This window comes from Enhydra lutris, unplaced genomic scaffold (genome assembly GCF_002288905.1).
Source record: "Enhydra lutris kenyoni isolate GAN:26980312 unplaced genomic scaffold, ASM228890v2 scaffoldscaffold24, whole genome shotgun sequence".
Classification (NCBI taxonomy): domain Eukaryota; kingdom Metazoa; phylum Chordata; class Mammalia; order Carnivora; family Mustelidae; genus Enhydra; species Enhydra lutris.
Window position 1 is genome coordinate 19478062 of NW_019154108.1, and position 24441 is coordinate 19502502.

Below are 24441 nucleotides of genomic sequence, written 5' to 3' on the forward strand. Positions count from 1 at the left end.
CGTCGCGAGTTTAAGCCCCGTGTTGGGCTCCATGCTGGGTGTGGAACTTACCTAAAAAATCAGTCTGTCTTCTATCTCAAGGAACTCCTAAAGTCTGACAAATATGTTGGCTTGTATTTAAGTCATATTTGTAACCACCCAATCATTAATGTTATTTTGTATGTGTTTCTTTTTCTTTTCTTTTCTTTTCTTTTTTACGATTATTTGAGGGAGAGATAGAGGGAAAGTGGGTAAGCATAAGCAGGAGGAGTAGGGAGAGGGAAAGAGACTCTCTAGCAGACTTTTCTCTGAGCAAGGAACCTGAGGCGGGGGTTGATCTCATGACCCTGAGATCATGACCTCAGCTGAAACCAAGAGTTGGTCGCTTAACCAACTGCGCCACCCAGGAGCCCTGGTTTTTATGTTTCTAAGAGGAATAGTAGATTTCTTGGAGTAGCTTGCTAAATATAAATGAATACCCTATTTAGGTAAAGTCTTTTTTAATAATGTTTCTGTTCCTTTTTTTTTTTTTTAAGATTTATTTATGCATTATTTTGTTGGGGGAGACAGAGTATGTAAGAGAGAGAATCCTGGGGAGACTCCCCTGTTAGGGCAGGGCCTACCACTGGGCCCATCTCAGGAGCACTGAAATCACTACCTGAATAAAAATCAAGAGCCAGATACTTAACTGACTAAGCCATCAAGGTGTTCTGCTTTTCCTTCTATTTATTTATTTGTTTATATTATTTTAAAGATCTTTATTTATTTATTTATTTATTTGAGAGAAAGAGGGAGGGACAGAGGGAGAAAAGCAGACTCCCTGCTGTGTGTGGAGCCCAACTCTTGGGCTTGATCCCAAGACCCTGAGATCATGACTGGAGCCAAAATCAAGTCAGACGCTTAACCAACTGAGCCACCCAGGCATCCCCACTCTGTTCCTTTTAGAGGCACGTCCTAGATGGCTCTAATATTTGAGAATTTAAAAGATAAAAGATTTATAATAAATGTTACTAGTTATCGTATCCTATTTTCTTCAGTCTTTGCTCACATCTCAATTGTATATGATATTAGGTACACATGTTAAAGTATATAAACTTTACTGTTAGAACACTTCTGACTTACCGATTCTGGCTTATCACTAAGTCTTGTTCATGTTTTCCTTGTAGTTATTACAAGAACTATGTACAGTGTTTAATGTGGATTTACCATGCCGTGTGAAGTCTTCCCAATTGGGAATTATCAGCAATAAACAGATGCATACCAGCGCCATAGTGAAGCCACAGTCTAGCTCCTGTTCCTATATCTGCCAGCACTGCCTCGTCCACCTTGGAGACATTGGTGAGCCTTTGGTGTGAAGGAATTGCTAATACATTCATCCTTTTCTTTGGCATAGTCACAGAAGGAAACTCTTTTCCTTCAAACTGAGGATTGCACACAATTTAGATGGTCATTAGTGGAAACTAAAATGTAAATTAACTTAAATTTTCTCAATATTTCGGAATTGGCAACAGATCTTGAAGGTGTCAACTTCCATATTAAGATTTAAGTTTCCTTCGGACTCATGCAGATGTAGGCAAAAAAAGTGTAATCAAAGCTAAATTTTTCAAAGTGGTGCCATGTCTTCTAAATTGAAAGTATCCTCTTGGAATTGCAGGGTTTGTAAGTTCCTTCTTCTGAAGCTAGCTTGTCTTCTTTCCTTCCTATCAGTTTATTAAAACCTCTTTTTAAATTGTTTCCTTTTTACAGTTAAATTTTATTTCTATTTTATATATTTTATCTGCGAGTGTTCTGTAACTTATCCTCAAGGTTAGCCTAAAAAGGTTGTAAAACAAATTAACTATGGGATTATGTTTCAACTGTCCTCAAATAATAAGGAATGGAGAACTTTACTGCTTTAAGTTCAAAGATTTTTACATTTCTTGATATCATAAATCACTGACCTCCATGAGCGGTCACATCAGAGTAAGCACCAGGTTCTGCACGGAGAATCAGTGAGCAGTGTATTTAGGTTGTTTTTCCTGTCAGTGTATTCTGTGCACACACGTGCTTAATACTGAAGTAGGTATGAGGCATTTTCCAAAATCACTGTATAAGATATTGAGGAAATACATAATTTTCAGATCATATTGTATAGTGTTTTTTATTTTGTTTTGTTTTTAAGTGCCTTATAACTCACCCCTTCTTGTGGGCCGGCTCCAGGTCACCAGCATAGTCCGTAATGGGAGCTGGTGACGCATGACACTGGAGGACCTGAAAATGGGGGCTAGGTAAGCTTTAAAGTTGGTTACGTGATGAATGTCCCAAATAGGGAAGGCCAGATGGACACTTTACGCATAATCCTATAGTTAATTTGTTTTAACGTATCTTCGGTCTTTAATGATCTTAAATTAATTTTAATGTGTTTATTATCTTTAGAATTGAAAAGTATAGTTGCTTTGGAAATATTACCCTACTGGTTTTTTATTCATTTGTTTGCTTGTTTTTAAACTACGTGTTCGTTTTTCTCCGTTCAGCTCGATACAGAAACCAGACCAGCCAGGCAGAGTCCTACTATAGGCACGCAGCTCAGCTTGTCCCCTCTAATGGTGAGTGGGTCTCCTACCTCAACTTGTGGATGACTGTGAAACTTTATAACAATACGGAAAATAACTCAAGGCTCATCTCCCGTCTTCATCTTTTATGAAAGCAAAAGATTTCAAGTTTTGGTATTGCATTTTGGGGATTTGGTATTGATTGATTTGGAGTTTGGGTCATATTTTTTCTTTTAATTGTATATTCTGTATAACCAGAAATGAATATTTTAATAAGATTGTTGTTCTCAGTAAACCAGTATAAATAGAATATCTCCCAGTGTGATCTAAAATTGTTTCAACAAGTTAACTTTGGCTTCCTTAATTACTTATAAAATAATTATCCCTTAATACCACCATTTCCTTACTAGAAAAATTGTATTTTATTACCTAAAAGACAGGACTTTTGTCTTTTGATGACCTCGGGATCGGAATTAGCAGTGGTTCTTGTTTGGTGATCCACGTCATTCTTGTTAAGCCATGTTGAAATTTTTGATTCTCAGAGGAGCCCCTTTGAAGCAGGGGGTGGCAGTGCGCACCTGGTTTCCTACTTGGCTGTGGCTGCTTCCCTGCTACAGTGGCCATAGAGACTCTTAAGCCCAGAAAGCCAAGAAGATTTGCTGTCTAGCCCTTTCTAAAGTCTTGTTTAAACGTAATAGTACTTCTCCCCTTATTGTGTACTTCTTAACCTAAACGTAGTATGTGCTGTTGTGGGAGTGTGCTATTTTAAATTATGCCCATTTGTAATGAGGTAGTCATGAGATTTACTTTATAAAAAACTCTGCATTATTAACTTAAAGGTTTAAAAACTGATCATCTGTACTCTGATAGCAAGACTGTGCATCTTGGTTACCATAGAATCTTCACTTTCTCCTCTAGGTCAGCCTTATAATCAGTTGGCTATTTTAGCTTCTTCCAAAGGAGACCATCTGACCACAATTTTCTACTACTGCAGAAGCATCGCTGTGAAGTTCCCTTTCCCAGCTGCCTCCACTAATCTACAAAAAGCACTTTCTAAAGCACTGGAAAGGTAGGGTTGACTTTTCCAACAGGAGTTGGTGTAATCTGGTGGCCTTCACCTGTCAAATTTGGGCATGCAAGTACTGATAGTTACCTGTGTTGCTCTTCTGTTTGCCTACTTTTTAAAAACACAGATATATTTTAATAGTTTTGCATGCAGTCGTTGCTGAGTTTCAAGCAATCTGCATCTTATTTGTTCCTAGTAGAGGAATACAGACTGCCCAATACCGATGACGCCTCTGAGTGTGTTGCAGATGAAAAGTTAGCTGCAGATTCCTCTCCTTGTGTGTCAGGTGCTCAGTGTGTTTTTGCAGACTGAAACCTCTGTGAGGAGATATTAGCCATTTTGCTGCTTAAGACTCATGGAAGTTTTTCTTTCATTTCAGCCGGGATGAGGTGAAAACCAAATGGGGTGTTTCTGACTTCATCAAGGCCTTTATTAAATTCCACGGTCATGTGTACCTGAGTAAGAGCTTGGAAAAGTTGAGCCCTCTTCGAGAGAAATTGGAAGAACAGTTTAAGGTTAGATTTTAAAAATACAGAGTGTTTTGTTTTGTCTAACAGGAAACATAAAATTTAGGGGAAGCTGACTTCCAGTTTTTATGTCATTACTTAACTATGAACTGTTGGTAAAAATTAAATTTGAAGCATATGGAATTCTTGCATACAGCATCCCCTCACTTTAAACAAAGATACCGTCTGTAGAGAAACATGGCGGCCGTGTTTGCATTAAAGAGCTGCCGTTTGGCAGAGAGTGCTAAAGTGAGGAAAAACAACTTCTTCCTTCCTTCCTTCTCAGATCAGGCACCTTCCTTTCTCGGTTTTTAAGGTACACTTTTTTTTTTTTTTTTTTTTTTTTAATTTGACAGAGAGAGAGAGAGAGATCACAAGTAGGCAGAGAGAGAGGAAGGGAAGCAGGCTCCCCGCCTAGCAGAGAGCCCGATGTGGGGCTCGATCCCAGGACCCTGGGATCATGACCTGAGCCGAAGGCAGAGGCTTTAACCCACTGAGCCACCCAGGTGCCCCTGAAAGTACACTTTTGATGGTTTTTATATTATATATATATTATAATATATATATATTATTATATATCTAGGTAGGATTCTGGTACCTACTTTATAATACTTCATTCTGCAAACCTAGTTCTTTATTCTCATAGTGCTTTGATCCATTGGGATTTGTGGTAGTTTGAAGGAAAGGAATGAGAATTTCACTCTACAGGACTGTATTTTACCAATTTGTATAAGGAGATAAAATTAAATAACCTTTGTTCATATGAAAATGATCTTCTATTAGTATATTAAATTAGCAGTTTATATGTAGTCTAGTATATGAAATATGGGAGGAGTCAAGATTAAACATTACCTTTGTTTTCAAATTATTTATTCAAATACTTGATTGCCTGTCAGTCACTGTTTTAGTCACTAGGATCAACAGCAAACAAGACAGTCTAAAGAACATTTTCTATTTCTGGTTACTTCTGGGTATCTAAACACTTGGGGAATTATCTATAATTGCCTTATAGTTTCATAAGTATTAAAAAAGTAACATATTCCGGAAATTGTAGAGTTTAGATACTTAAGAGACATAATTAGCCAAATATCGTCAATGCGAAGTACTTTTTACAGATAATCATTTTGTAGCTGACACTTCTTATGTATAAGAGATTGTACTAAATAACTATAATAGAAATAGTTTGTTTTAAAATAAGCTTCTAGAGTCCCCTGCTGTTTTCTGCTTCTTTTGGTGGCCTATTTAAACTTTTAATGCATGATTTATAGAGTCAGGTGCATGAAAGGAACAGCTAATTTTTATGCCCTAAGCTGTTCTGCCTGGACAGAACAAATAAGTCTGAAAAGTTTCATTTTAAGTGTTCAGATAGATGAAGGATTATTTTAAAATAACTTATCTTTGTCTGTTTTTGAGGTCAGAACTGAAATCTTAAATCTTAAAAAAGAGATCTGTAGGGGATTGCTGGTGATTCTCTCTTTTGAGAGCTTTTAAGTCAGGTTGACAGCCATCTTTCGTGGATGGTTTAGGTACAATTTTATAAAATAGCAGAGGATTGGACCAGATGACCTCTTGAGATTGTTCCTGGCTCTCTGTCTATGAAAGATATATTCCCTAAGTGGGGAGAGAGGGGGAAATGAGATCTTCTCTATGTAAGTTATTCTGGTCTAGAATCTAGTCATTTGCATTTGACGCAACCTCAGACACTGATATTCTCTTCAAGTATAAATGTATAAAGATTTTGTTTATTTATTTATTTGAGAGAGAGCATGTACACACAAGCTGGGGGAAGGGGCAGGGACGAATGGCTCTGTCTTGAGCAACTGAGGGTAGAGCCTAGTTTGGGGCTCAGTCATAGGATCCCGAGATCATGATCTGAGCCAAAACTAAGAGTCCGACATTTTAACTGACTGAGCCACCAAGGCACCCCTCAAGTACATATTTCTTTCTTTCTTTCTTTCTTTTTTTTTTTTTTTTAAGATTTTTATTTGTTTATTTGACAGAGATTACAAGCACGCAGGGAGGCAGGCAGGGGAGGGGGGGAAGCAGGCTCCCTGCTGAACAGAGAGCACAATGCGGGGCTCAATCCCAGGATCCTGGGATGATGACCTGAGGTGAAGGCAGAGGCTTTAACCCACTGAGCCCCCCAGGTGCCCCTCAGCTATATATTTCTGTATATAAAGTTGTGGGGGGATATGTGGGCAATTGTAAATATACTTTGAAGAATCGTTCCAACGCTTTGAAGTTAAACATAGTATGAGGCAGATCTATTTTAAACTTTACTCATTTCTGAAACATTAGAAGAACATTGTTGGGGTGAAATTTTAGCGTAGTTGTGTAAATACGCAAAAGTGTTTCTAAAGCATATGTAGATCATTAGTATCATCTACATGTAAACTTCAGTGTGTCTGTGTAACTAGCAATCTTTAGCTCCTAAGTTGAGGTTTACTGAAAGGCTTAAGGTTTAGGAAATGAGACACGAGGCTTTTTATATATGTTCACTATGTACTGTTTTTTCATGGTATTTAGCTAAGTATATTCCCAACTGCTCTTGAAGGCATCTTTGAATAACACTGTGTTAGCTCCGATCTGATTTTGTTCCTGATGAGGCGCTTCACTTACTACAGTGTAATCTAAATTTTATGAAGTTACAACGAAATAGTTACACATTTCCTTACAAAGGTGTGGGTTGTACCTTCACTAAATACTTATTGAGTACCTCCTGTGTACCATACACTTCCCTGGGCTCTTGGGGATAGAAAGAAGACCAAGACAAAGTCTGTGCTTTCTTGAAATTTTACATTATCATTTGCTAGTACTTAGGCTGTACTCATATGATTAATGTTTCTGTGCATACACTAGAAAATCCCTTAAAGGGCTGTGTTTGTCTTCTGTTGGGTATTGCCATCTAAAATAAAATGCCAGTGGATTAATAGATACATTTTTCCACAAGGAAAAATGCTTTTTGAAAAATAGAAGCTATAATTCTCATTTTATTCAGTATGCTATATTTGTGTAAATGGTCAATTTAAAAGGTTGTATGTAGAGATTGAAGGAGAACTTCTGTGGGAGAAGTCTGAAGAAGAGATACAATTTCAGAATGTTTTGAAGAAAGGAAAGAAAAATGCTTGATGCCTTTAGAAAAGGAATAAGCATTCTAGATGTATTTACTGGAATGGCAGATGGCAAGGAGGCAGAGAGAGGAGTTTAAGTGGAATTGAATTGTACTTTTCTGCCATGATAATGTAAAACACCTTGTAATAGAATCATTAAACTTACTCTGGATATTTCAGGTTCTTTATGTAAACAGAAAAAAAAAATCTTTGGAGCTGGATAAAGGCAGCTGTAAATTTCTCAGATGGTAGGCTCTCTTGTCATTGCTGGTAGAACTGTAAATAAGGTTATCTGTTTCCCACCATAAGCCAAGTGACAGTGAATCCCCACTTGTATCCATTTCCTAAGAGGGAAGGAGGTTGACTGTAGGTTAAGCATACGGTGAAGCGAGGATATCATCTCTAGTAGCTATCAGCTTTATTAGGAACTTGTATTTGAAAAATATTTTATGTGGAAATAAACTAAAAGTACTGCAGGTGCTAAGGTAAAAAGGTGACTAAATTGAGGCTACCAGCTGAGAGCATGGTCAGTGATTTCTTTCTCATAATAACCAGGTTAGCAGGTTGCTGTGAACAACACAGTTATTAAGTAAAAGGAATTTGATGATGAAGATCATACATGTGCTTTTCTAAGATGTAGAAGTTACCTATAATACATTATTTATTGTCTTAGTAGATCATTACCCTATGTTCCAAAGTAGGTTCTTGTTATCTACTCCATTTATAAGTAAGTTTCTTGAAATGTGTCAAGCCTTTGAAAGAGTAAATTTTATGACAAATTTTGGAAGTCATTCTTTATGTATAACTTATATACGTATGACCAACAGTTCAAAACATTTTTCAGTCTTTTAGTTTGAAATTTCCTTTTTACTGTGTGCATCTACTTTCTAGTCATTGGTTCCAACTTAATATTTTACTATGTATGCATCTCTTACAAAACTGCTTCTAATGGATTAAGATGTATACGTTTATTGACTGATTCCCAAAACTTTTTTCTCATATTAAAAAACACACAGTTTACAGGGGAAAAAAAAAGTATTGTGAAAAACAGCTCCAAGAGCCCTGTGGTGTCTGGGCTAATTCCTTTCAAGGCAGAGAGTCAGCCAGAGAAACATCGGACCACATCAGACTCCGTTAAAATCCTGGGATTAAGGGTGGAGACATTTACTTATCTGTATCTGTTAGTCATGTGACTTTAAATGCAGACCACCAGTTTAATTCTTGTGTAGAAGGTGGTTCCTGTTTTTGATAATACATGCAGTATTTCTGTCATCTTTTACAGAGGCTGCTATTCCAAAAAGCTTTCAACTCTCAGCAGTTAGTTCACGTCACTGTCATTAACCTGTTTCAACTTCATCACCTTCGTGACTTTAGCAATGAAACGGAGCAGCATAGTTATAGCCAAGATGAGCAGCTGTGTTGGACACAGTTGCTGGCCCTCTTTAGTAAGTATTAAATCATTTCATTTTCTGTGCTGTCTTCTTTGGAAAACATAATGTTAGGCATTTTCATCATTGTAACAGAGTACTAGTGACATATGAAAATGTGTCCTATATTTCCCAATATTGAATCTGGAGGCCTAAACCCTAAGTTCTGTCCTTTTATCTACTCATATTCCCCTCATCAACTATATCTGTAACTCTTTTTTTAAGATTTTATTTATTTATTTGACACAGAGAATGAGCTCACAAGCAGGGGGAGCAGCAGAGGGAGAGAGAGAGAGAAGCAGGAGGGACCCCAATGTGGGGCTCAGTCCCATGACCCTGGGATTATGACCTGATCTGAAGGCAGTTGTTTAACTGACTGAGCCACCCAGGTGCCCTTGTAACATTTTTTTTTTTTTTAAGATTTTATTTTTAAGTAATTTCTACACCCAGCATGGGGTTCATCCTCACAACCCTGAGATCAAGAGTCACATGCTGTACTGACTGAGCCAGCTGGGCACCCCTGTAACATTTTCATCATGTTATCCCTGTAACATTTTTAACATGGGGAAAAAAATGCCTTTTTAGAAAAAAACTGTGAGGTATTTGTGTTAAGTAGCAGAAGACTCATAATGGTAGTTTAATTTGGACTGGTACATAGTTTCAAATATCTTACGCTTTCTGAATGCATTTTTCCTTTAAGTGTCTTTTCTTGGCATCCTGTGCAAGTGTCCTCTCCAGAACAAGTCTCAGGAGGAGTCCTACAATGCCTATCCCCTTCCTGCAGTCAAGGTCTCCATGGACTGGCTGAGACTTAGACCCAGGGTCTTTCAGGAAGCAGTGGTGGATGAAAGACAGTAGTAAGTATCTTAGAATTTCATGTTAGCTTGTGTGCTTTTTTTGTTTGATAGTCCTAGATATGTAGAAACCGCCTCCTAAAACACAACATTTGAACAATGAAATGCTTGTATTTCCTACCTCCTCTCTGGAAATTGAACCAAAGACCTCTTTGTGTGCTTTTTATTTATTTGTTTGAATTTCTTGTGTGAGGCACAATCTTAAGGATTTCTGGCTCCCTGTGGGTTCCCCCCCCATTCCTGGCTGCCATCGTGGGGAAGAAACGTTTTTCACGTTTCAAAATGAAATTGAAGTAAAACCAGTTGACTTCTTACCTATTACAGTATGCTCCAATTCTCTGTTTAGAAGTTGAAGAGAAGTGATTTTTTTTTTTTTTTACTTTTTCCATTATTTTCTGTTTGCCTAAAAGTAATACCCAGTTTAAGTTATGTTTGCTTGTTTTGAGCATAGAGGATTGGAAATTATTTTGGCTCTAACCATTTTCTCTGTAATCTCTACTCAAAATAATTGTGATGTTTCTTAGGAGCTTTTGATTTTATGGTGACAAATGAAAGCTTTCAGTTTACCTTGATATTTTTACAGTATGTGCACTTTTTTGTATCATAAAGAAAAGGCATACTCATCACCCTTGAACAGAGAATATAATTTGTCTGTGGTGTACCCTACCCTGTCACAGATTAAGAACTAGCAATGGGTTCCATAACTGATAATGTATATGACAGCTTTGAAAACATAATATGTTGTTTCTCTAGACAGTGTGTTCTTAGTAAATATCCATTATCAGTGTTTAACAAATTATTTTCACTAATTATTAAATTAGGAGCCTGGGAAATGATCTGCCATAGTAGATCTCTGTTGTACATCTTTGACCCTTTTTTTGGTATCTTTTATCTAGACATCTTTGAAAATAGGTTTTAGGAAATCATATAGCCTTTAAAATGCTGAAGCAAGGGAAAAAAATACATAAAGTCCAGGTCCTATAAATAACATTGTGATGGCTTATTAGTGTTTTGGTTTCTGTATTTTAAAAATGTCTGAAATGTCTCTTTAATTCACAGCATTTGGCCCTGGCTAATTTCTCTCTTAAATAGTTTCCATCCCCATGAAGAGGATCTTTCAAGTACTAATGGTAAGGGCTCTCTTAATCTTACGTTGTTGACATTGTTCTAAATCACCAATACTAGGCTTAAGGCCAGAGAAAAAACAGGCTCTTGTTTTTAACTTAGTGACTTTAAGTTCAGTATCTTAGAAGTGACTTTGAACTCTATACTCATCATGATTAAGAGGATGGAATTAGAGAGAATGTTCTTAACGTTTCTCCCAGCAGCATATTCTCCTATTTAGCTACATTTGAATAGGAGTCCAAAGAGTACAATACCTTTAAATTCTTTCTTCTTCTTTCTGCCATATTCTTACTATTTTTTTTAAAGGTGCTAATGGGAACAGTATTATTCCGTTAAAGTAATACCTGTTTATTATAGAACATCTGGGACATTCACACATTAAGAACAGGAGTCACCCATGGTGTTCTCATACAAAGATACTTTGTACTTATTCATGTGATAGTGTATTTCTTGGGACATTTTTCTTATGTGTATATACAAATGGCCTGTGATTGCTTTCATATACAGCTTTGCACCTGCTTTTTATTTTTAAAGATTTTATTTATTTATTTGACAGACAGAGTTCAGAGGTAGGCAGAGAGGCAGGCAGAGAGAGAGGAGGAAGCAGGCTCCCCGCTGAGCAGCGAGCCCGATGTAGGACTCGATCCCAGGACCCTGGGATCACGACCTGAGCCGAAGGCAGAGGCTTTAACCCACTGAGCCACCCAGGCACCTCTGTACCTGCTTTTTAAAGTTAACATTATATTGTTAGCATTTTCCTTTGCCATTTAAACATTTTTGAAACATGATTTTTACTGGCTGCATAATATTCTGCCCTGTGAATATGCCATCATGTATTTTTTTTTTAATTTTTATGTATTTTTAAGATTTTATTTATCCATTTGAGAGAGAGAGAGAGAGAGAGAGAGAGAGAGAGAGAGAGAGCATGAGAGGGGAGAAGGTCAGGGGGAGAAGCAGACTCCCCCTGGAGCTGGGAGCCTAATGTGGGACTCGATCCTGGGACTCCAGGATCATGAACTGAGCTGAAGGCAGTTGCTTAACCAACTGAGCCACCCAGGCGCCCTTGGCCGTCATGTGGCCTCATTGTCTATTTCCTTTAAAATTTTCCCCATTACAAATAATTCTGCACTGAACAATCTGTAGTTGACTCCTTTCTGATTATTTTACTCCGTCAGATCAGTGCTTCTCAAGTGTTAATTTGCAATGAATCACCTGGGATTTTGTTAAAATGCGGTTTATGATGAATCATAAACTGGTAGGTTTGGGTTAGTGCCTAAGTTTCTACATTTCTTGCTCCTGGGTGATGTCAGTGTTGTTTTTCAACACTTTGAGTAAAACAAGGAGATAATCTAAGCACTGAGATTTCTGGGTCTGAGGCTGTAAAGTTTTAAGGCTGCTAGGGAAGAAAAGTCCCATTGTCTCCGTCCCCTTAGTGTTGAGTAGTGGGTAAGGAATAGGGGACAGTGTCAAGGACCCAGAGATGACCTGCAGGGATTTGATACATGAATTCTGCTATCAGGATTACTATAGAGAAGAGCAGAGAACTCTGAGCATTATAGATAGCATTTTTTCTGTATAGAAGATTGTCATTTTCTTGATTTAGTGAATAACGCTGTGCTGAATAAGTTTTCAAATTAAAATGTTTACAAATCTTGCTTTCTACCTTTCTGTAGCTACACCACTTCCAGAGGAGTTTGAGTTACAAGGATTCTTGGCTTTGAGACCTTCTTTCAGGTGAGTGGCAGCTCGAGGAGGTTTATTTCATTACCAGTGATTATAGCATTAAAATGAGAAATCAGGGGGCGCCTGGGTGGCTCAGTGGGTTAAAGCCTCTGCCTTCGGCTCGGGTCATGATCCCGGGGTCCTGGGATCGAGCCCCGCATCGGGCTCTCTGCTCAGCGGAGAGCCTGCTTCCCTCTCTCTCTCTCTCTCTCTGACTGCCTCTCTGCCTACTTGTGATCTCTGTCAAATAAATAAATAAAAAATCTTTAAAAAAAAAAAAATGAGAAATCAGGCTTGGGTATAAAAGAACCTTAACCCTTGGTCTATTCCCAGCTTTGTCTTATTTTCCTAACAGCAACTAAAAGCGTAAGTTTTTTGATACGGAATGGATTTGCATATGTCATGCTTTTACCTGCTGCGTAATACACAACTAAGTGCTTTTACAAATATGGGGGAAAGGAAAGGAAAAGAAAATTGCTTCTCCCCAGCGATATTTATACACTGGATTTTTTTAATACTTTGTTGAAATTAGAGGAGAAGTCTCAAAAATGGAAACTAAATGTAAACCGAAGGATATTGCTCGACATCTTTCATATCAATAAAGATGATAAAGCAGTTTGTTTTTACAGTCATTCTTGTCTCTTCTCCTCCTTTTCAAGTCTAACTCTTTCATCTGTGTCCTTGATCTTATCCCTTCCTGCCTCCTCACCTGTTACTCTCTCTCTGTGTTGTATTTCTGGTATCTTTTTTTTTTTTTTTAACAGCCAGTTACTTCCTTTTAGCCTAGTAACATTCAGGTATACCTTGTTCTTTTTCTTTTTCTTTCTTTCTTTTTTTTTTTTTTTTTAAGATTTTATTTATTTATTTGTCAGAGAGAGCGAGTGAGCACGCACCAACAGGGGGAGCAGCAGGCAGAGCAGGCAGAGGAAGAAGCAGGCTCCCTGCTGAGCAAGGAGCCCGATGCGGGACTCGATCTCAGGACCCTGGATCATGACCTGAGCCGAAGGCAGCTGTTTGACTGAGCCACCCAGGCGTCCCTACCTTTGTTCTTTTTTTAAAAAGTAAAATTCACCACCCCATCTTTCTCTGATGTTTCCCTTTGTCTTCATCATCAGACTTTTTAGAAGGATAGTTAGTGTGTGCTAACCTTACTGACCCTACTTCACTCCCAGCCATTTCTCTGCCTCCTGCAACAAACTAATAGCGCCTTCCTGGTTACCAGACTCCACTGACTTTATAATTTTCATCCTATTCAGTTTTCTCTAGCATTGAGTCTCTTGATCCCATTCCTTCATGAAGCCTCCTTTTTCTTAGCTCTACCATCATATTCCATCTCTTTCGCTTTCTTCTGTACCACATGCCTCAGAGTAGTATTCTCCAGACTTCTTCCCGCCCTGCCCTCCCCACCCTCTGCCTTCTCAATGGCGATCAGATCCATCCTTTTGTCTTGAGCTTTCATCTCTTGGATAGTAAGTCCAAAATTTTCAGTTCTTTTTTTTGGAGTTTGGACTCCTCTATTTTAACAATCCGATCTCCCATATACATTTCAAAGTTTAATATGACCCAAAACAACTCTTATTTTTCCTATCTGGTCAGCAAAAATTGATCTTTCTGTATTTATCTGTGTGCCATTATCCACCTGTGTGAACTCTTAAAAAAAAATCCTTATTTCCATTAACCTTTCTCACCAAGTCTTTGTGATTCTGTGTTTAAAATGCCTTTTAGATCCAGCTCCTCCCATTTATTTCCCTTTGGTTCAGGCTTTTATCACCATTAACCTGGAGTATAAAAATCTTCCTATTCAACCTCCCTACTAAGAGTCCCTCTCCTTCTGTAAGTCATTTCTGGCATGCTTCTGTAATTATATTTTAAATATAGACCTGTTAATGTCCCATTACTAATACAAAGACTTCAGTTCACTCACCCCCAGTGGTTCCAGTATCTTTTTTAGCTTCATGTGCAAGTGCTTGATTTTTCAGCCATATTTTCTGCCATCTCCACCCTCCTTTCCCCTAATACTAATATTCTCTACATTCCCTGTGTCCTATTTTTGAGTAATTCTGTTTTTATTCCTACAAGACTTTGTTTATGCTATGCCTAGAACACTCCATTTGCCTCCTCTGCCCTTCCCTTACCTACCTGTATGCACTTGCCATTCCTGTCAAAGTCCAACTCCAGTAACACGCTGTGAAAGCTTTTCAGAGCTGATCAGAAGGAAGAAGCCCCCCTATTGCCGTGCTTATTCTCTGCATAGTTTTTATTGTGACACTCATCAAATTGATTCACAGTCTCCTATTTCATCCTTATGACAGAGACGATTCCTGTTTCTCATTTATCTTTGTGTATTCAGCATCTAGCCGACTATCTGGCAGTGCTTACTGCACTTAATGAAGAGAAATCTGAAAAATCCTTATTTTTTTCAGGTTGATTTACCTTCCAAATGTCAATGAGGTTATACTCTATGATACGTATACGTTTTTCTGGTTTAGGGTCACCTAAATGCATAATTAACAGTCTATTAGAATAGGCATGCTCTCGGAACCCTAGCATTTGCAGTGTTCATTTCCCACAGGTGACATAGAATGCAGCATAAGTGTTAATGAAAACTTTCAAAGTAAAAGTATCTTTCCTAATAAAAGATTGTGATTTGTTTGAGTTCCTCATTTAGAAAGTAAAATCTAAATTAAAAGTATGTTAATGTAATGAATTTGCATGTTACCTTTTTTGCTTTGTTTCATTGTCCATAAAGTCCTTGGGAGCTTGTATTCAAATGCAGTGGATTACATCAAGTAGCTAGTCTGTGTGGAAAAATCTGAAACCATTGCAGTTAAATGGGTGAACTTGGTTGCCTGGGAAATCTCTTTAGAAGTTTAATTTTGTATAATTTGCTTATATCAATTTTAGGAACTTGGATTTTTCTAAGGGCCACCAGGGTATTACAGGAGACAAAGAAGGTCAGCAGCGACAGATACGGCAGCAGCGCTTGATCTCTATAGGCAAGTGGATCGCCGATAACCAGCCAAGGTATTTCCTACCAGATGCACTTACACACCCTGCATGTGTGTCCGGCTCTGTTTAATGCTACCGTAAACTCTTACGTCGGAACGTTGGTGACACATCACATTTGACCCTGGTGATCCTGAGTGTATTCCATTTCATCTCTGTTCTCCCCGTCAGACTGCCTTGTGTAGAGGAATAGGCTTTGTCTCCCCCATGAATCGTGAGCTTCTGCTCTAGTTTACAAACATCTGTGTAAATGTAACCAACTGGTATGTTCATAGGTGGCTTGTATTGACGGGGGCAGGGTGGTCAGTGTCGGTCAGGACAGCTCAGAGTCCAATGAGTTTCTAGTACTGCCACTTCCCTAAGTGTGTGCCCTTGGGATCTTCCCAGTTGATTATCACCTTTTTCAAAGTCAGTAACTGTTTCATATTCATTACTGTCTTCAAGCTCCTATCACATTGCAGCACTTAAATGGTTGCATGTTTGAATGAACTTAGTCCTTTTGAACTCTAGTTTTTACACCTATAAAATAGGAATTAGAGATTGCCACTGCAAGGGCCTAGTCTAGTGCTTCGTACTTAAGACATGCTCAGTAAATGTAACTGTAATCAGCAGAATACATTAAAAGGGCATGGGAGGGGCGCCTGGGTGGCTCAGTGGGTTAGGCCGCTGCCTTCGGCTCAGGTCATGATCCCAGGTCCTGGGTTCGAGCCCTGCATCGGGCTTTCTGCTCAGCGGGGAGCCTGCTTTCCTCTCTCTCTGCCTGCCTCTCTGCCTACTTGTGATCTCTCTCTGTCAAATAAATAAATAAAATCTTTAAAAAAAAAAAAGGGCATGGGAATGTTATGGGAATGCTAAGTGATATTAAGAATCCAAATTTTTCTGAAACTACTTTTTATGTTACATAAAAAGAGATAAGTTATACTGTGACACCCCACTGTCTCCAAGTCTTTGGGACTGGGGATGTACTGACTCTTGGGGCCCTATGCATTTCCAGTGTTAGTGGCTTTTAGGTTTATGGTTTTCATATATGGATTTATTTTTACTTTTTTAGGCTGATTCAGTGTGAAAATGAGGTAGGGAAATTGTTGTTTATCACAGAAATCCCAGAGTTAATACTGGAAGACCCCAGTGAAGCCAAAGAGAACCTCATTCTGCAAGAACCATCCATGGTAGAGTCCCTGGCTGCGGATGGGAACCCAGGACTGAAATCAGTGCTGTCCACGGGCCGAAATCTAAGCAACAACTGTGACCCAGGAGAGAAGCCAATGGTCACCTTCAAAGAGAACATTAAGCCGCGAGAAGTGAACAGAGAGCAAGGAAGAAGTTTTCCTCCCAAAGAGGTGAGAAGGGACTATAGCAAAGGAATTACTGTAACTAAGAATGATGGAAAGAAGGACAACAACAAGAGGAAAACAGAAACCAAGAAATGCACCTTAGAAAAGTTACAGGAAACAGGAAAGCAGAGTGTGGCAGTGCAGGTAAGCTGTATTTGAACTATTACGCAGGTAGAGGAAGACTCACACAAAAGGCAAGATTTTTCATTTTGTTCCTAAAGCCTTGAGAATTGGCTCTTCTGGAAGCGTGAATGCATTCTTTGAATGCCAAATAGTAAGGTCACGTAAGAGCTATGGTAGGTGGTTACTCCATCAACTCTTCGAAATTGTAATGTGAGTGAAAAAAATCTCAACTTGATTTGACATTTTTGTCAATCCTCTCCAATTTAAGTGGTTTGAAATGACCAGTTGCAGACCTATTAACTATATGAAGAATTCTATTTTCTTTGGAAAGTGTAACTGCCATTTGTTAATGTTAATATGGGGAAATTTTGGGTCTTTTAGACATCCAGGAGAACCAAGGATATATTAAGGCTTATAGTTTTTTTTTTTTTCTCCTTAATTCACTAAGAAATAAAAGATGTTCTTGGGAAAAGATGAGGCTCTCTTTCTTGTCCTTTATATTTGTCCCAGCCAGTAGCATTATGTCACTTCAGTGTTATGCTGACTCATGGGAATTTATAAAGCAAGAATTTAAGTCTCTTGCTGGGGAGAGGTAAACACTGCTCAGTTATTTGTGACTCTGTTTTTCTTAAACCTTTCTAAAGAGATACAGACTACTACATACAAACAAAAGGTCTTTGCTCTATGGTTTCATTAATACCATTAATGTTTGAACAAAGACCTAAGTAGCCATTAGATTTGTTAGCACATTTTGGCAAATGTATTTGTTTGCAGTAGGCCTGAGGACCCTTATATTACTGAAGGCTGCTTGCAAATTAATAGTGCCTTCAGTGTCTTTCACCTCTAGAGTTTTTTTGGGAAACAGAAATAACGTAATAGTTGTATTTTGAGATTAGTAGTAGAGGGAGAAACAGAGAGAAACCTGGTAGAAATCGAGGAAAGGCATGTGGTGGGAGAGGCGCTGGGGTAAAGTGTAGAGCAAACCAATGAACGATGAAGCCAGAGGACCAGAGCTGAGACCAGGGATGAGAGCAAGGACGAATCCAGCATTTCGTGCCTGCTCCGCCTCCTCCTCTGCGGCTCTCTCCCTGCAAGAGCCAGACTGAAACCTCCTTTCTGGCCTCTTCCCTCTTAAATCTGCTTCTGATGATTCAAGCAACTGGCAGGAGTCAGTGTATCACCCCTGTCCATACCTCATCCGGAGGTCTTCGTGAACGTCACCTGTTTTCCTTCATTTTACTCGTTCTGAGCAACGCATAGGACCTCATATTCTCTGTAGCTCCTTGGGTAGGACTTCGGGGACTGTTCCTTATTGCCGAAAGTAGTTCTGAAGGGGTGTCCACGTGGCGGGTGGGTGCCTGACTGGTGTGCTTAAGGCCGCCCAGAAGAAATTAAACTGAGGCCCAAAGTATGTCCCCTGTGGGTTAATAGTCATCGTTATTAAGTCATAATTCATATATGTTGTTGAATGAATTCAAGTACAAAGGTCCCTGGGGCCCATAATAGGTGGCTTAAGATTATAGGCAAGATTTTTAACCTGTTGGTAAGACATTTCTCATTTGTAAACAAATGAGTTCTCAGGTCCTTTCCGTGTTTAGTATTTTTATGATTTCGTGAAAGGAAAATAATTAGACTAGTAAAACTAAGCCCTTATATCTTTTATTGACAAATAATCTATTTTGATTTTTCCCATTTTTAACTTAGGTGAATTTAAATACCTTCATAGGCTTTTTTTTTTTTTTGGGACATAGTGGGTTTTAAATACTTTCTTAGAGTGGGTGCTTCTTTCTGATATAGTTGTATTTCAGATTATTATAATGTTGCTTCTATTGGTCCTAGGTAAAATCCCAGACAGAACTAAGAAAGACTCCAGTGTCTGAAGCCAGGAAAACACCTGTAACTCAAACCCCAAGTCAAGCAAGTAACTCCCAGTTCATCCCCATTCATCACCCTGGAGCCTTCCCTCCTCTTCCCAGCCGGCCAGGTAAATATACATTTTATACTTTGTTCTACTTAATCTCATCTGTGTGTGAGTTTCTGCTCGTTAATTGAGTAATTCATACTCTACTGGAGTTAGAATTACTAAACCATAATGTTAAAAGGTAGAAGGAAGTTCTCCTTTCTCTAATGCTTATGAAGATATTTTTGAGCCATTTCTGTAGTTTATTTACAAGTGCATGTTTGTTACCATGAAAGAATTCCCATCGCTAAACCTAGCATTTAAGAGACCACCTTTAAAATACTCCAGTTGCCTCAGTGGGTAGAAGTAGCAGCCCCCACTACTCTAATTTAATTCTTGAAGTCAAGTTAAAGATTGATGTTTGATCAGTCTCACTTGCTGGTGGATCCCTGTTCTTGTATAACGTATTAGAGGACCTCTTCTCTACCCTACCTCATGTCCCCTTCAGATGACTTATTTTTGCGTTTCTTTTGCTAAATGCCTTTAGAACTAAAGCTGCTGTGTTCTTCTATTTTGAAGGGTTCCCGCCCCCCACATATGTTATTCCCCCTCCTGTGGCATTTTCTATGGGCTCAGGTTACACCTTCCCAGCTGGTGTTTCTGTCCCAGGAACCTTTCTTCAGCCTACAGCTCACTCTCCAGCAGGAAACCAGGTGCAAGCTGGGAAACAGTCCCACATTCCTTACAGCCAGCAGCGGCCCTCTGGACCAGGGCCAATGAACCAGGGACCTCAACCACCACAGCCACCTTCCCAGCAACCCCTTACATCTCTACCAGCTCAGCCAACAGCACAGTCTACAAACCAGTTGCAGGTTCAAGCTCTAGCTCAGCAACAATCCCCCACAAAAGCTGTGCCGGCTTTGGGGAAAAGCCCTCCTCACCACTCCGGATTCCAGCAGGTAAGTTCGAGTGGCGGGTACTGTGCAGCTGAAATAAGGAGGGAAGACTGAAGTTATTCAGTGTTCGGTTAATTAGAAATACTGGTCAAGCTTTCAGATGTTTTTGCTGTGTAAGGATTACGGAAATGCAAAAATATTCCTCTTGCTGTTTAGGAAAGTTCAAATGTTTTCCTTTCTCTTGTCAAGGAGACTAGATCTTAAGTACCGTTCTTTGCTGCTACTTGTCAGCTTTGTAGAAAAGGACTTTGTGTAAATAATTCTCTCCTATTTGAACATAAACTACAGAAGGGAAATAGAGTCGTAATCTTGGTGAGGTGTTAAGGATAGGATACCATTCTTTAAAATGGCAGCTTGAGGCAGGAAGGGGGAAAACACACACACGCACACGCACACGCACACTCATTTGTTCATTAACATCATGAGTAACTGAATTGAAAGAGAACGTGAGTTCAGTGCCCAACATATGTTCCCAGAAAGCTCTGTGTATTGAAAAACCTAAAGGGTAAAGGACTGCTGAGTTTTGTTGGTTGTAAGACCCCTCGTGTTCATTCTGTGATGTCCTGAGTATTGAATGTAACATTGCATTTTATCCTCTTGATGACGAGCATCTCTTTTTCAGTATCAACAGGCAGATGGCTCCAAACAGCTGTGGAATCCCCCTCAGGTTCAAGGCCCATTAGGGAAAATCATGCCTGTGAAGCAGTCCTACTACCTTCAGTCCCAAGACCCTATAAAACTGTTTGAGCCGTCATTGCAACCTCCTGTAATGCAGCAGCAGCCTCTAGAGAAAAAAATGAAGCCTTTTCCCATGGAGCCATATAACCATAATCCCTCAGAAGTCAAGGTCCCAGAATTCTACTGGGATTCTTCTTACAGCATGGCTGATAACAGAGCTGTAATGGCCCAGCAAGCAAATATGGACCGCAGGGGCAAACGGTCACCAGGAGTCTTCCGTCCAGAGCAGGATCCTGTGCCCAGGATGCCATTTGAGGTATGTGTCCTTTCCTGTCACCAGACACAACAGAACTAGGTCTGGGGCTGCATATTTTTACTTTCTCAAGTAGGCATTTATAAAGGCTGCTCTGATTCATGAGTGCTCTAGGGAGCTGCTGAGTAACCGGTGTGGCTCTTGGTCACCCCCTCACAATTGCACAGTGTGATTTGATCTGGGGGAGTGGAAGAATTCCGTTACTGTTGTGGACCTGTGATGGTCTGGCAGAGAGATGGTGCAGAAATCTCTAACACAGCATGTTAGAGAATTCTGAAACAAAGCTCCTCTCAGTTGGGCTGAATCATCTAAGTTTAAAAATAGGTTTACTGAGTATTTAAACAAATTGCTTTCTGAGAGGAACAAAGTCAGCCAGTTATCTTTGATAGTGGAGTTCCCCTTCCTTTCTCTCTTAATTCATGAGAAACAGGTATGTTTGTAATTTTCAAGAGAGAATGTAATTTTTGAAAGAGCTGTTTCTCTGTTAGCCCAAGATAGGCTAATCCCCTTGCCCCGCCTCGTTGGTTTACTCACAAGTCTCGTTAACCTTTTATGCTTGTTTATGCGTGTTTGTCAGTGGTTTGTGCTTCTTTTGTCTTGATCTTTTGCACCGTTGTCCTTGTGTCACTTTACTTTTATTTCAGAGCCTTTTCTTCCTTGCATAGTACTGTCTGCTATAAATCTTGACTTAAGTTGCTTCCATCCCCTAATCACGCGACTACTCCTTTGTGCTTTTGTCATCCCTTATTGCATCTCATGTGCTCCTTTCTGTCACTAGGACCCCAAGGGCTCCCCTCTGCTTCCTCCGGACCTGTTAAAGAGTCTGGCTGCCTTGGAGGAAGAGGAAGAGCTGATTTTTTCTAACCCTCCTGATCTTTACCCAGCTTTGCTGGGGCCTCTCGCCTCTCTTCCTGGACGGAGCCTCTTTGTATGTATTTGACCTAATTCTCCTTGCTCTAACCCCAGCTTCTTTCCTGAGATTTTGGAGTCCTTGGAATAGATGGTTTCTTTTTTTCTGGAGCTTTTCTTTTTTTTTACCAAATTGTACCATTTGTTTCCTTACTGCCCAGACTAACCTTCAAACAGCAGTAGAACATGGGAAAACATCTCGGACTCCATAGCTGTAAATTTCAGAGTCACAGCTTTGTTGTACGTGTTACCCAGAAGCATCCTTCAGGGCTGGTCACACAGGATGCAGTGCTGGCAAATTAACTTACTGTTTAGGTGGTACTTCCATCTAAACCCAGGAATTTCGAGGGTCATGTGATACTGCTTAGGAGCAGTGAGGTTTTTCCTCATGCACTCAAAATATGAAATGAAATATGTTCTAGATTTTTTAGTGACATTATTGAATGGTATGTGGCTCTTTTCTGTTTGGTTAACTGAGAGCCCTGATCTAAATTCAGAGCAAGATTCATAAACAGAATGAGTAAAAATGAAGAGAATTCTATTTATAAACATTGTTGGAGTGCCATAGATGTGTGAATACGGAGATGAATAACTAGGATGGTATGAAATAAAGTCTCAAGTATTGATTAGTGGTATCTTTTTAAAAATAGCCCTCTAGAAATCACTCTGCATTTCAAAGGATGGCATTCTATATTGTCGTCAATATTTACATTATATTTTGCTGAGGTGGGGGAATATGAGAAGCATATGCTAGGAAGTTTTCCCCCCCCTTTACTCCATCTTAACAAAACATGAAACAATTCTGACCTTTACCTTTTTTTGCTGTTTTTTATGAGGCAAGAAAACATTCATAAGATTAAAATACATTAATTTTAGTATTGGGAGAAAAACAGTTGTATGGCTCTCAGAACAGAAGTTGCCATCCCTGGCACTTGAAGTTCCGGTAAGAATTTGCCTGAGTGAGTGCCAGAGAGACCTCCCACTTTTCCCCCCAAGTTAGAGAAATAAAAGATCCCCTAGAAACTTCATCAACTACGAGTAGGGTGACAGCACCTCAGGGTTGTGGAAAGCCTAACTGCGAAACTGTTGGCTCCGTATGTTTGCCTTTCTTGATGCTTCTCTGCTGGTGTGGCTTGAGGGCCAGGGGGCAGTGCCTCTCTCTCCAGTCCTTTTCTACTCCCTTACTTCCTACTCTGCTTGTCCCTCCTCCACTCAACGTGGAGCTGATGGTGGAACAAGTGTGCCTGAAGGGGTAGTGTTTTAGAGTTTGGTGTTTTTTTTCATGTTCACAAAAAAAAAAAAACAAAAAAACCCTTACCTGTAATCCTTTCTGTATTTAACATCATTAATGATATAATGTGTGTGAAAGTGCCTTGCATGTACTAGGTGTTTAGTAAATGCTTTGTTGATCAACTGTTCAATGACAGTGAGCATTAGAGATTCAAGTTTTTTTCCTGGTAGTTTTCTTAGGGCCAGTAAATGTAAATTCAACTTTAGCAACTATTTTAATATGTACCATAAATAGATCTGCTTAGGAACCATGTTGACAATCCCAGTTCAGTTGTCAAAATGGATTTGAAAGGCTTTAAGCCATTACTGTGAGTGTTTTAAAATTGGGGGATGGGGTGGGGGGGGAACGGACTGCCAGATCAGCTCAGCATCTTGTTTTGAGAGTATTTTAAATGTAACTCTTGATAAGTGTATTCCCGAAGGTTCCTGCTAATAAACACTCAGAGCTAGCATTTTGCAGGGTCCCTGGTCCCTGCCAGGGTATCTGTGCTAGATGAGAAGTATTCATCCAGGAGCATTGTGTCTGACTTGGCCTGTGGCACCTGGCACTTAGCTGGTGTCGTGGTATTAACATTGAGTTCATATCTTTGAAGCCTTACATTGTACATGATGGGTATGTACAAGTATGCTTAAATGGTGGTCTTCTGCTAGATTGTTTAGTACCTTAAGATTAATATTAAGCAAATGGAAGGCATAATTTAACTACCTTTTTTTTCCGGGACTGTGAAGAAATCCTTGTTGGAGAAGCCCTCGGAGCTCATGTCCCATTCCTCCTCTTTCTTGTCCCTCACCGGATTTTCTCTCAATCAGGTGGGTAGATGGTGCTTTTATAGTAGGCTAGTGTATCCTTTCCCATTCTATTTGTCCCCCTATTTTTCTCTTCCTTTCTCTTCCATGTATTGGAGTCTTCCAGACATTTTGTTTTATCCTCTGTCCCTCTGATTTGGGTATGTGAGATACTTGTATGTTTTAAGTTTGAACCCTTGAACTTTTCAATACAGAAATCCTTAGGGCTCTGTTGTCCAGCCAAGTGAACTTTTCATACTTTTAAACCTGGGTGGTTTACATAGATTGAGGGAAAGCAAATTAGGGGAAAATGAATTTAACAGGAAAACCAGAAAAAACTGAGATAAAAGCCTTCAAAATTTGTCTTAAGAAAAGCTCAATACACTTAAGATGCTTAAGCATCCGAGAACATGAACATGACATTTTCTTAAATCCCTTTCATTGGAGTGAGTTTATGACTTGGTTGTCATTATCTTCCAGGAGAGATACCCGAATAACAGTGTGTTCAATGAGGTGTATGGGAAGAACCTGACAGCCAGCTCCAAAACAGAACTTAATCCTTCGCTGGCCCCCCAGGAGACATCACTGTACTCCCTCTTCGAAGGGACCCCCTGGTCTCCGTCCCTTCCTGCCAGTTCAGGTATTGACTGGTCTTTAAATTGCAGGCCTTGCATTTCCTATTCACTGCGATTGATGATGATTTAGTATGATTTTGTGATTATAAATGTTAGGGGTTTTTTTTAGTTTCTGAAAGAAAATAGGAAAAAAGCTTAATGAGCCAGTTCACATAATAAGTGCCAGTGAAAACGCCTTTTTTTTTTTTTTT

The 24441-nt window shown here is 39.3% G+C and overlaps 1 protein-coding gene across 4 annotated transcripts in view; it reads left to right on the plus strand.

Annotated features, from left to right (window-relative positions):
* Positions 1 to 24441, plus strand: part of LOC111150723 (SMG7, nonsense mediated mRNA decay factor) — a 91757-nt gene that overhangs the window by 65061 nt on the left and 2255 nt on the right. For 2 of the 4 annotated variants that reach the window (XM_022508281.1, XM_022508284.1), the window contains 15 exons: positions 1146 to 1317; positions 2493 to 2564; positions 3429 to 3579; positions 3956 to 4091; positions 8475 to 8637; positions 9320 to 9476; positions 10533 to 10603; positions 12272 to 12332; positions 15225 to 15344; positions 16378 to 16804; positions 18623 to 18767; positions 19263 to 19642; positions 20262 to 20633; positions 23559 to 23639; positions 24096 to 24255. In XM_022508281.1, the coding sequence (XP_022363989.1) occupies positions 1146 to 1317; positions 2493 to 2564; positions 3429 to 3579; positions 3956 to 4091; positions 8475 to 8637; positions 9320 to 9476; positions 10533 to 10603; positions 12272 to 12332; positions 15225 to 15344; positions 16378 to 16804; positions 18623 to 18767; positions 19263 to 19642; positions 20262 to 20633; positions 23559 to 23639; positions 24096 to 24255 (2668 nt within the window). Of the gene's footprint in view, positions 1 to 1145; positions 1318 to 2492; positions 2565 to 3428; positions 3580 to 3955; positions 4092 to 8474; positions 8638 to 9319; positions 9477 to 10532; positions 10604 to 12271; positions 12333 to 15224; positions 15345 to 16377; positions 16805 to 18622; positions 18768 to 19262; positions 19643 to 20261; positions 20634 to 21408; positions 21559 to 23558; positions 23640 to 24095; positions 24256 to 24441 lie in introns of all 4 variants that reach the window. The other 2 variants (XM_022508282.1, XM_022508283.1) reach the window with 2 other exon arrangements.